This window comes from Lipotes vexillifer, unplaced genomic scaffold (assembly GCF_000442215.2).
Source record: "Lipotes vexillifer unplaced genomic scaffold, Lipotes_vexillifer_v1.1 scaffold1219, whole genome shotgun sequence".
Lineage (NCBI taxonomy): Eukaryota > Metazoa > Chordata > Mammalia > Artiodactyla > Lipotidae > Lipotes > Lipotes vexillifer.
The window spans coordinates 326,623-339,557 of NW_006781590.1; the positions used below are offsets into that span (position 1 = coordinate 326,623).

Sequence of the window (12,935 nt, forward strand, 5' to 3'; positions counted from 1 at the left end):
GCATTCCTCTTTTTCAATACTTCCAAGCCTTCCAAAGCTGTACTGTGTTCAGACAATGATTTTAATAGGGAAATGCTATTTACTAATCTGGAAAGTTCTGAAGAATGTCTAGGATTATTCCAGTATTGTTTGCTTTCTCCAGCAGTTTCTACATCAATATGGTCCTGGGGTAAACTTCTAGTCCTTCCCAAGTCTTCATATTCAGGAACATGTGATTCTGTGTCTTTAGAAATAGGATGTTTTTTTCCCAAAGGGTAAAACAAAGAATTGGAAACTTGGGTATGTGATTTATCAAGTGCAGTACATTCTTCAGAGTGAATCTGACTGGCATTTAATAGCTGGATACTGTTGTCACTGCTAGAGGTTAATGGTAAAACCTGTTTGGTATTTTTGTCCAAGTTACTTCCCATAATAAAAGGCAGAGGCTGAGCCTGTTCTGAAAATAGGTTTTCTTCAGGATTCTGATGAGTGGCTATGTTTAAAAAATGAGGAATATGTAAATTTGTGTTTATACTTTCAGATTTATTTGGGAATGAAGCACTAATAGATTTATTACTGCCTTCATTATTTTCTGCATATACATCATCAGTCCACTCTAAGGATGAGTCAAAATTGCTTAATGTGTCACTCCACTCCTCCTCTATTTCTTTTCCAGTGTTTCCGGCTTTCCAAGGTCCTCCGTCAAAACCTACACACGTTTTATCACAAAACTGTGATGGCAGAATCTCTTTCATGGGAAATGTCTCTGATAGTTTGCCCCCAGTAGATGTTAAGAGAGGCAAGTGTTCACTGCCAACTTCTTTACAGCTTATATTCTCACATCTTGAATTGCCATCATTAACTGAAGTTTCTTTCACCCAACCCTCTGAATCCTGGGAAATTCTGTTGCTTTCCTGTGATTCCTCCTCAGTGTCACTGGTTTCAAAATTCTTTAGATTAAATGTGACCTCCACAAGTGGCTGTGTTACATTACTCATAGGTTCATGAATATTATTAAGGAGTTCATTATTAGTACTACTTTTAGAAAATATGTCAGTATTATCTTCAGAGATCCCAGAATTGTTACTTAGTGAAGATTCAATTTGTAGATGTTTATACTCCTTTTCTGGTGTTCCACATATATCTATCTCCTGAGCTTTTTTTCTAATGAGAATTGATCCTTTTATGCCCATCTGGTCATTTTGATTAAGAGGTCTTTTATTATTTTTTTGAATGTCAGATTCTGATAACAAGCCATCATTTTCTGCGTTACTACAGGTAACTGGTAAGCTGCTGCTTTCACAGAATGAAGGAATTTCTAATTTTCTTTCTTGATCCCAGGTCTGATCATTATTATCTAGTGGCTTGTCTTCCTTATAGTTTTCTCCATTTTCAGCACCTGTTTCAAAGAACTGTATCCTTTTTTGCACCAAAAGGTCTTTCAAGTTTAAATTACCAACTTGGGCCTTGGGTTTTTTTTCTATATCATTTCTATCTACCATAGAGGAATGTATAGGCGAACTCTGTGAGGATAAATACATGGCCCACCGGCTTTTATTTCTCACGGTATTTTCTGATTGATGCTGGCAGTGTAAACTTTCTGTGCTCTTCACCTCAGCATACTCTTCCTGTTCAATTAAGCACTTTGGTTTAGTAGGAATTTTTAAACTTCCTTGTGGTTGCATCTGAGGGAAATGTCCTGTCATCTCAGAATTTAGTTCCTTAGACGTACTAGTTGATTTGGACTTCAGAAGAGCTAATATTTGGGCTTTGCTTCTAATATTTTGTGAAACTCCTAAACAGTGAGATACCAAACTATCTCTTTGCATGGGCTCATTGGTCAGTAAAGAATCTGAATGCTTATTTACAAAACTGACAGGAGAGCAAAAATAATTTTCTTCACATAGCATTTCTGGGTTAACCTTGAAGGATGAAGTAGAGACAAGTGAAGAAGAAGGTATGCCATTTCTCTCTCTGTTCTTGTAAGTGACAATGTTCTCAGGGTCTGCTGGTATATTATTTATATCTTTCTTGCCAACTGTAGAAAACAAAGGAGGTGTGCTGTAGAATGGAGAAAGAAAAATAGGACCAGGCTTCTTAGCTTCAAATGAAGCAGCTGATTCAATATTTTCTGTAATAACCATTTTCTTCGGCACTTGACGCGGTCCTTGAAAACCCTAAAAATATTAAACAATTATTAGCTGTTCTATAACCTATAAAGAAAATGTAAAATGAACTGACTAAAAAAAAAAAAAGAAAAAGGAACGTGGATGTTTTACAAGGTAAAGTAATAATTAAGATATAAAGTTTGCTAAGCTAAAATGCAAACACTCATTTGTATTAAGATTAAGGTTTACTTCCTTTCTACCTAAGCATATACTATGAAGCACTGTTTTAATCATATAGTACAATAGCTTCACAATTCACTACTTCTTAAAACAACTTTATAAATATATATTGATTTATTATTTTCAACAGAGAAACTTACAGCAAACTTCCTTTTTAAACCAGCAGGCTGACACCCAAGGGACCGGCCAGAAGATATAAACCTCTTTGAATTCAACGCTGGTGCTTCTTTAACAGCATCCTGTTTGACAGCTGTGCTTCCAGTAACTTTAACCTCCTCAACTGTGATTAAGTATCGATCACTTTCTAAATCATCTCCAGGTTTCACCTAAATTTTAAAGAATTAACATCAAGATCATATACATCTAATTATTTGATTACCTATGTGTTCCAATAAGCTACTAGCACAAGACACAATGGATATTCAATAAATAGTTGTTGAATGAATGAATCGATAACTAAATTATTGATTACTATGCACTAGTTAACTATCAACAAGAACAAAAAAAAAGTAATACAACAAAAAAAATTCACTAATTTGTTTATTCAACAATATATATTAGAGGGACTTCCCTGGTGGCGCAGTGGTTAAGAATCTGCCTGGCCATGCAGGGGACACAGGTTTGAGCCCTGGTTCGGGAAGATCCCACATGCCACAGAGCAACTAAGCCCGTGCGCCACAACTACTGAGCCAGCACTCTAGAGCCCGCGAGTCACAACTACTGAAGCCCTCACGCCTAGAGCCCGTGCTCCACAGCAAGATAAGCCACCTCAACGAGAAGCTCATGCACCGCAACAAAGAGTAGCCCCCGTTTGCCACAACTAGAGAAAGCCCGTGCGCAGCAACGAAGACCCAACACAGCTAAAAATAAATAAATAAATTTATACTTAAAAAAATACATATTAGGGACCTATATGAGAACTTTTGTTACATGCTGGGGATACAAAGACAAGCAAGGAAAAGATGCCTCCTCTCAATTCACCTAGAATGCATAAATCTATATGTAATTTTAAAATCAGAACTATTAGGGATTTCCCTGGTGGTGCAGTGGTTAAGAATCTGCCTGCCAACGCAGGGGACACGGGTTTGAGCCCTGGTCCGGGAAGATCCTACATGCCACAAAGCAAGTAAGCCTGTGCGCCACAACTACTGAGCCTGAGCTCTAGAGCCCGTGAGCCACAATTACTGAGCCCGTGCACCTGGAGCCCGTGCTTCGCAACAAGAGAAGCCACTGCAATGAGAAGCCCGCGCACCGCAACGAAGAGTAGCCCCTGCTCACCACAACTAGAGAAAGCCTGTGAGCAGCAACAAAGACCCAATGCAGCTAAAAAAATTCATTAAAAAACAATTAAAGCTATTAAATAATCAGTTATATATATCTTTATAAATTAATGTGAATTAGATACATACTCATAATTATCACAAATTATTATAAATTGTTAGTTACTTAATCATATTCCCAAGAAAGCATTTTTAATCACTTTAATAAACAAATACAGCACTTGCCACCACTTCCGACTGCAGCATAAACATAAGATATCAACCTAGATGATAATATACAAAATCTGTGTATTAAAAAAAAAAAACAACTGTGTATTATCACAGATAATGTGCTCAATCTTTACTCATGAAATAATTTCAAATGAAATAATAACAACAGTCATTACCATCACTAAGTATCTACTAAAACAGTGCTTCTCCAAGACCCTCTTTTGGTAAGTATAAAAATTCCACAACCACTACTGTCATAAAATTTAAAAACAGGTTAAGTACCATGGTCAAAATCAACACAGTGATAATAAGAATATGCATTTTAGCACTTTGAGAATCACTGTACTAAACTGCTAGGCACTTTGCCTAAGCTATTTCTAACTTTCCCACCAACCGGGTAGTCTGTCTCCGGTCTACATTTGACAGCTGAGAAGCTGAACACAGAGAAGTTAGGTTAGCTAGGAAGTATGTGAAAGTGGGAAATGAGCCAAGTACAAACAAATTCTAATATCTTTATTCTTTACACTAAAATATTCCCTTCCATTTTCCAACAGAGGAAAACATGGAATAAATATTTGAGAAAATATTTTAAATAGGAATAATTTCACAAAATATATCCCACTGTAGGTCTCTGCTTATCAAAACCACATAATAGATTTAGAGTCACTTTCTGGGTTCAAATCCCAGTCTTACCACTTTAACTCTACAAGCATGGGCAAGTTATTTAAACTTTCAATACTATACTCCTAAGCTATAAAAATCACAGGGTCTGGGCTTCCCTGGTGGTGCAGTGGTTGAGAGTCCGCCTGCCGATGCAGGGGACACGGGTTCATGCCCCAGTCCGGGAAGATCCCACGTGCTGCGGAGCAGCTGGGCCCGTGAGCCATGGCCACTGAGCCTGCGCGTCTGGAGCCTGTGCTCCGCAACGGGAGAGGCCACAACAGGGAGAGGCCTGCGTACCGCAAAAAAAAAAAAAAAAAAAAAAAATCACAGGGTTGTATAAAGATTAAATGAAACAATACCTAAAAGCTTTTAGCAGAGTCTGGCTAATAATAAATGTTCAATAAATACTAGCTATAATTATTAGTATTAGTACCATTACTATACTATTTAACAATATTCACAAAGGAACTAAGATTTAACAATAACTTAAAATTAAGATAAATCAAAATACCTCAAGGCACTTAAGAAATAAACTCTCCAAACATTCTCCTTTGTCATCGTATAGAATTGCCTATATTAAAACAAAAAAAAGTGTTAAAAATGTTAAAAAGGAACACAACACAATTCCACTTTTCTTAAACATCTTCAAAGCAAATCAAAAATTGTTATAAGTAAATCACGTAATGAAAGGATTACCCACTTTGTAAACTTGGATTAGAAAGTGCATCTATCTCAAATGTTTTCTAAGCATCCATTCAGTGTGTGCGAGACAGCAAAGGCATACACATAAATTCAACAACTTATTCCCTACCAGGAGAATCTTGGAATGGAATCAGGGAGAAGACAGAATTGGAATGAGTTACAAGAGGCAAAACAGGAAACATGATCAGTAAAGGGATTATTGTAATGGTGTGATATGAAGGATCAAGGAGATAATTAGAATGTGAAATAAGTCATTAGCACTGGGATAAGACAATTGTGTAAGAGGCATAAAGAGTAAAACTTATCGAACGTGCAGGATATGGGAGATAAAGGAAACCAAGGTGATTATCATTTTCTGGCTTTCTCCTCGTGTCTCTCTAGCTCTCTAGCCATTTTTCATAGCAGCTTCTCTACTAGCCCCTTAAACATTGCTGTTTCCATCACTTTGGATAATAGTTAGCAGTTCCTTAAAATATTGAACACAGAGTTACCACATGATCCAGCAATTCCAGTCCTAAGTACGATATACGTACAGAGAAATGAAAACATGTCTTCAGAAAAACTTGCATACAAATGTTCAGAGCAGCATTGTTCATAATACCAAAAAGTAGAAACAACTCAAAAGTTCATTAATTGATGAATGGATAAACAAAATGGGATATATCCATAAAGTAGAATATTATTCAGCAATAAAAAGGAATAAAGTATTGGTACATGCTTCAACATGGATGAACCTTGAAAACATGCTAAATGAAAGAAGTCATTTGCAAAAGACCACTTATTGTATCATTCCATTCATGTGAATAGTCCAGGATACGCAAATGTGTTGAGACAGTAAGTAGATTAGGACTGGGGGTTGGGTACTGAGTAGTGCCTTTATGGTATTTCTTTCTGGGGTGACAAAAATATTCTAAAATTAGACAGCTGTAATAGTTGCAAAACTCTGTGAATATATCGAGTTGTATACTTTAAATGGGTGTAATGAAAAATGTGTGAATTATATCTCAATAAAGCAGTTAAAAATTTTGGTATTTCTAAGGTCTCCTACCTTTTCTTCTCTACTCTTTACATTCTATTCTCCATCCCTGAGCATATTATTCACAAAATTCATGTCATATTTCTGCTCAAATGTCTCCACAGCTCCCAAAGAATAAGACAAAAGTCCCTATATTAGCCAATAAGGCCTACATAATCCCGTTTATCTTCATTCTTACCCTTGCTCACTCTACTTGTTGTTTGCCTAACTCACTAGACATACATCTTCATTTAGTTTACTGGTCTGTCTCCTCCATGTTATTTCCACAAAGCCAGGGATTTAACTGTTTTGTTACCTGCTGCATCCACTAGAACAGTGTGTAACTTCTAACAGGTGCTCAGAAAGTATTTGTTAAATAAATGAATGAACGAATCCACTCCGGGAGCTTCAAATATCATCTAAATGCCAAGTACTCCTAATCTACATCAGTAGCCCAAAACTGTTTCCTGAGTTCCAGGTCCCTATCGCCAATTAAATGAAACTGTAGATCTTCACTGTTCCCCCTAAACTTGCTTTTCTTTTTCAGATATCCTATCTCACTCAATACCATAATCATAATACAGAAACCTGAAGTCATTCTCGGTTCTCTTCACCTTCCATATCCAAGACCATAAGATTCCATAATATTTTCACAATTTCTCTCTAATCATCCTTTCTCTCCATTGTCAGTGCTAAGGCCTCCTTGGTCAGACCCCCATCACTTTTCATCTACATTATTCTATAGCCTCTTTATTATAACTGTCTTCCGAAATCCAATCTTTCATCCTACATAATGTAAAAGGTATGTTAGACATTGCTGCCAGAGTGATCTTTCTAAAACAGAGACATGACTATGTCATTCTTCGGCTCCTAATTCTTCACCGGCTCCTCAAGCTGAGCACACAGAGTCCTTCATGATATGGCTCCTGCCTACCTCTTTAGCTGTGTATTCTACAGTTTCCCCACATGGGACCTTCATTCCAGCCAGAGTCAACTGTTTACAGTTCCCGAGACATATTTCACGCTGTCCCACACCTCCACACACCGCTACAGCAGTGACACCATCTTCCGCTCTCCTCCTTCCGACCCATCAAGTCCGTTGACAAAACCAAACAAATACTCGAAAGCATACTCTTCATCTGGAAAGACTTCTCCGAACCAGAGTCCAATTTTGATGTCTCTCATTTGTAATCTCATAGACCCTTAAGCATATCTCTGTATATACTCTAATCCTTAGGCGCTTAGATAAAATTCCCTTGAAGACAAAAACTATAAGTTATTTATCGCATGCTTAAAATGTGCCAGGTACTTCGTTAAGAGGTTTATTTGTTTTCTTATTTAATCCTCAAGAAAACTTTATGAAGTATCATTTTCCCCATTTTACAAAGAAGAGGCTATACGCCTTGAGGGACTAAATAACTTGCCAAGATTACACATCTAGCAAGTGAAGAGCAGGATTCAGGCTAATGTCTATTCGACATTAACTGCTCTTCTACACTGCTTCCATACGTCTTATTTGAATTTTCCCACTGCCCAGCAGCAATATGTTTACTGAATGATGACTCAGTTAATGGAAGATGAATAACCCTGACAGTAAGAATCTGAATACATAGAGAAAAGGCATTACTAGCAAGAAAAATACTGTAAGCAATAGCTTGGATTTGGGAACAAGGGTTAGGATATGAGATTATTAATTTTCCTGGATCATAGAAAAACTCTCTGGGACTAACTTGTATTTATCTTGCTTGCCTGTAACCTATCAGTGTGAGGTATATAATGGACACTCAATAAATATAAGCTATAGTTGAAGATAAAGTTGGATAATACCACTAGCATAACCTTAATACTTATGATTTTGTACCAAAAGAAGACATGAAAGACAGGCAGAATCCAGTCATATGTCTTTTTAACATAACACAAACTCTATAAGATTTTAAAGACTTCGCCTTAACTGAATAGGAAGAACACTCAAAAAAAAACCCCAGAGTTTTACAGAACAGCATTGGACAGTGAATGGCTAATTAGTTTAAAAGTATCTAGCCGGTTTGACTTAAGTTGACTAAATATTAAGCTAGGACTCAACTAAAAGTTAAACTAAACTAGGTTTATAAACTGAATAGGATCTGTAAGCTGAAATTGAAGGCTTAAGGCAAAACTAGTTTTTCTTTTACTTTTCTGTTTTTTTTGTTGTTTTTGTTTTTGTTTTTGTTTTTAAAGAATAGTGCTCATTCCCTTCCCTACCATCTCTTTTATTTTATTTTCTTTGGCCACGCCGCACAGCTTGCGGGATCTTAGTTCCCCAACCAGGGATTGAACCTGGGCCCTCGGCAGTGAAAGCGCAGAGTCCTAACCACTAGACCACCAGGGAATTCCTACTTTTCTGTTTTAATAAATCAAATGTTAATTTAAAAAATGATAAGTAGTCTTTCTACATTAAAAATTTTCTCGTAGTGGTAATTTCAGAGTGATAGATATGTGGAATAAGGACAGAATATGGAGATCTTTAACTTCTGGCTTCATTCAGGAGGCCACAATCTTGTCAATGTGTCCTATATGTTATCAACTCATCTATAATAAAGTTCTTCTTTTAAATTAGTAATATTAAAAGAAACAATAGAATGGTTAGGGCATGGGCTCTGGAGCCAAAAAATCTAAATTAATAAACGACTCCTCCACTTTCTAGCTGTGAGATCTATGGGCTTCATCTCTCTGGGCCTTAGCTTCATCATCAATAAAATCAAGATAAAAATAGTACCTAACTAATAGGGGACTTATAAAGACTAAGTAAGTTGATACATTTAAAGCATTATGCCTGGTACACAGTAAGCACTTGATAAGTTTTTTTTTTTTTTTTTTTTTTTTAAATTTACATTTTTACAACATTTTTTTTTTTAATTTTTTTTTGTTTATTTTTGGCTGTGTTGGGACTTCGTTTCTGTGCGAGGGCTTTCTCTAGTTGTGGCAAGTGGGGGCCACTCTTCATCGCGGTGCGCGGGCCTCTCACTGTCGTGGCCTCTCTTGTTGCGGAGCACAGGCTCCAGACGCGCAGGCTCAGTAGTTGTGGCTCACGGGCTCTAGAATGAGCAGACTCAGTAGTTGTGGCTCACGGGCTCTAGAATGAGCAGACTCAGTAGTTGTGGCTCACGGGCTCTAGAATGAGCAGACTCAGTAGTTGTGGCTCACGGGCTCTAGAATGAGCAGACTCAGTAGTTGTGGCTCACGGGCTCTAGAATGAGCAGACTCAGTAGTTGTGGCTCACGGGCTCTAGAATGAGCAGACTCAGTAGTTGTGGCTCACGGGCTCTAGAATGAGCAGACTCAGTAGTTGTGGCTCACGGGCTCTAGAATGAGCAGACTCAGTAGTTGTGGCTCACGGGCTCTAGAATGAGCAGACTCAGTAGTTGTGGCTCACGGGCTCTAGAATGAGCAGACTCAGTAGTTGTGGCTCACGGGCTCTAGAATGAGCAGACTCAGTAGTTGTGGCTCACGGGCTCTAGAATGAGCAGACTCAGTAGTTGTGGCTCACGGGCTCTAGAATGAGCAGACTCAGTAGTTGTGGCTCACGGGCTCTAGAATGAGCAGACTCAGTAGTTGTGGCTCACGGGCTCTAGAATGAGCAGACTCAGTAGTTGTGGCTCACGGGCTCTAGAATGAGCAGACTCAGTAGTTGTGGCTCACGGGCTCTAGAATGAGCAGACTCAGTAGTTGTGGCTCACGGGCTCTAGAATGAGCAGACTCAGTAGTTGTGGCTCACGGGCTCTAGAATGAGCAGACTCAGTAGTTGTGGCTCACGGGCTCTAGAATGAGCAGACTCAGTAGTTGTGGCTCACGGGCTCTAGAATGAGCAGACTCAGTAGTTGTGGCTCACGGGCTCTAGAATGAGCAGACTCAGTAGTTGTGGCTCACGGGCTCTAGAATGAGCAGACTCAGTAGTTGTGGCTCACGGGCTCTAGAATGAGCAGACTCAGTAGTTGTGGCTCACGGGCTCTAGAATGAGCAGACTCAGTAGTTGTGGCTCACGGGCTCTAGAATGAGCAGACTCAGTAGTTGTGGCTCACGGGCTCTAGAATGAGCAGACTCAGTAGTTGTGGCTCACGGGCTCTAGAATGAGCAGACTCAGTAGTTGTGGCTCACGGGCTCTAGAATGAGCAGACTCAGTAGTTGTGGCTCACGGGCTCTAGAATGAGCAGACTCAGTAGTTGTGGCTCACGGGCTCTAGAATGAGCAGACTCAGTAGTTGTGGCTCACGGGCCCAGTTGCTCTGTGGCATGTGGGATCTTCCCAGACCAGGGCTCGAACCTGTATCCCCTGCATTGGCAGGCGGACTCTCAACCACTGCGCCACCAGGGAAGCCCTAGAAATATATTTTAATAGTAGTTTTTTCTGTATAGTTAAACTCTTATTACCTGCAAAGAAAAAAAGTGTGCCAGGGCTTCCCTGGTGGCACAGTGGTTAAGAATCTGCCTGCCAATGCAGGGCACATGGGTTCAAGCCCTGGTCCAGGAAGATCCCACATGGCACAGAGCAACTAAGACTGTGTGCCACAACTACTGAGTCTGCTCATTCTAGAGCCCGTGAGCCACAACTACTGAGCCCACGTACCACAACTACTGAAGCACATGCGCCTAGAGCCCATGCTCCACAACAAGAGAAGCCACTGCTGTAAGAAGCCCACACACTGCAGTGAAGAGTAGCCCCCCCGCTCAATGCAATTAGAGAAAGCCCACACGCAGCAACAAAGACCCAACGCAGCCATAAATAAATAAATAAATAAACAAATTTAAAAAACAAAAGAAAAAAGTGTGCCAAAATTCCTGAAAAGTTTCATAGAAAATCTAATTCTAAAAAAATCAGAAGAAATTAAATAGTTTTTTTGTGTGTGTGGTACGCAGGCCTCTCACTGCTGTGGCCTCTGCCGCTGCGGAGCACAGGCTCCGGATGCACAGGTTCAGCGGCCATGGCCCACGGGCCCAGCCACTCCATGGCATGTAGGATCCTCCCGGACCGGGGCACGAATCCACGTCCCCTGCATCGGCAGGCGGACCCTCAACCACTGCGTCACCAGGGAAGCCCAATTAAATAGTATTAACTGAACTTTTATAATGCACAAATGAATCACTGTGGTATGGGAATCATTTGACAACTTCTGTTTTCATATCACATCATCTTATGGACATATCTAAGATTTTATCATCTACAGAGTTTTCTTAATATTCAATCAAAAGGCAAAACCCAACTCTTAGACTCTGTAGTCAACTGCTATGCACTTACTTTGTTTCCTAAGTGAGCGATCTTCAGAATTCCATCTTGCCACACTTTTGACTTCTTCATCTTTTGATGAGTATATAGTACCTTATTTCCAAAAGTACAAAGGAAAGAAATGGTTTTCATTTACAAGTATTAAATGTTATATATTTTTATACCCTTCCTACCTACAAAAAATATTGAAGACATCTTTTATCAAAATAAAAGCACAGATATACCAATAACAACAAACACCAACAAAAAATACCTGGTAGCAAAAGGCAAGGGAGGGGAGAAAGGAGAGGTAAAACCTAAGGAAGAAACTGAAAAGTTAACTGAGCAACAAAAACTATTTTGAGCTTCCTAGTCATTTGTGGGATGAAAAAAATTGTATAGTTCTCAAAGTCCAGGAGTACAGAGACTCCTGGAGGTGTACCCCTCAAGACTTTTTCAGGGGTCTGTGAAGTCAGAACTATTTCCATGATGTTGTATGCATCTCAGTCTCATTCCTTTGGTCATGTACTTAGTAGAAGCTTCCATGGTTATATATATGCAATATTGCAAGGTTCAATTTCCGAATGAATGCAGAAGCAGATCTGAGAATCTAGCGGCTTCTATTAAGTCAAATATTAAAGGGATTTGCAAAAAATGCACAGCATTGCTACTCTTTACAATATGTTTCTATTGTTATTGCACCATAAACTTTTCATTAAAAATGTAATCTATGTTAAATGTAATGGGCTTATTATTTTTAATGAATAAACATTTTTAAAATTTCCATTATAATTTTTAATATGAAGGACAGCACTAGATATAAGGCCCATAATCAAAAATTCTTTGGGGTCCTCAATAATTTTTAAGAGTATAAAAGGGTCCTGAGACAAAACAGGTTAAGAACCACTAATCTAGAAGAGGCATGCCAGTCCTTCAAGAGAAAGAAATTACTTCCTGGTCCCAAACTTCCAAAGAATTTGTTCCAAAGGACTTTGTATAACCAATGTGTAGGGTTGCCAGACACAATATAGGGCAATATTTGGGACATACATACTTATACTAAAAAATTATTCACTGTTTATCTGAAATTCAAATTCAAATTCAAATTCAACTGAGTGTCCTTCTTTTAGGTTTGGGTCTTTGTTTTTGTTTTAATTTATTTTAGGTTTTTCTGCTAAATCTGGCAAGACATTTGTGAAACATGGAAAGAAGGAAGAAAAAAGGAAATAGTGAAAACTGGTAAGACTTACAATAAATTCTTGGCTTTCCATTGTTTCTTCTGAAATTATATATAGTCGGGTCCAGAAAATAATCAGTGGTCATTCAACAATTTATATCACCTAAAATGAAAAATGACAAAGAATATTCAACCCTGATGAACACAGTAAGTATCAAATACAATTTTCCCCCCACAAACTCTTGACCAGAGAGACGCATCTAAGCGTCCTGAGACTATGTAACTATCAAGGCAAACACAGGTATAGGGAATTCCCTGACGCTC

At 38.7% G+C, this 12,935-nt stretch overlaps 1 protein-coding gene and 1 non-coding gene across 2 annotated transcripts in view; both read right to left on the reverse strand.

Annotated features, from left to right (window-relative positions):
- Positions 1-12,705, reverse strand: part of ZGRF1 (zinc finger GRF-type containing 1) — a 69,534-nt gene extending 56,829 nt beyond the window's left edge. Inside the window, 5 exon segments of the mRNA XM_007454803.1 lie at positions 1-2,156; positions 2,468-2,653; positions 4,992-5,051; positions 11,468-11,548; positions 12,685-12,705. The exon segment at positions 1-2,156 is cut by the window's left edge and continues 5 nt beyond it. Coding sequence (XP_007454865.1) covers positions 1-2,156; positions 2,468-2,653; positions 4,992-5,051; positions 11,468-11,548; positions 12,685-12,705 — 2,504 coding nt within the window.
- TRNAE-UUC (transfer RNA glutamic acid (anticodon UUC)) lies at positions 8,493-8,565 on the reverse strand. Its single transcript has one exon. It is a non-coding gene; the product is annotated as a tRNA-Glu (tRNA).
- Positions 12,706-12,935: the final 230 nt, after the last annotated feature.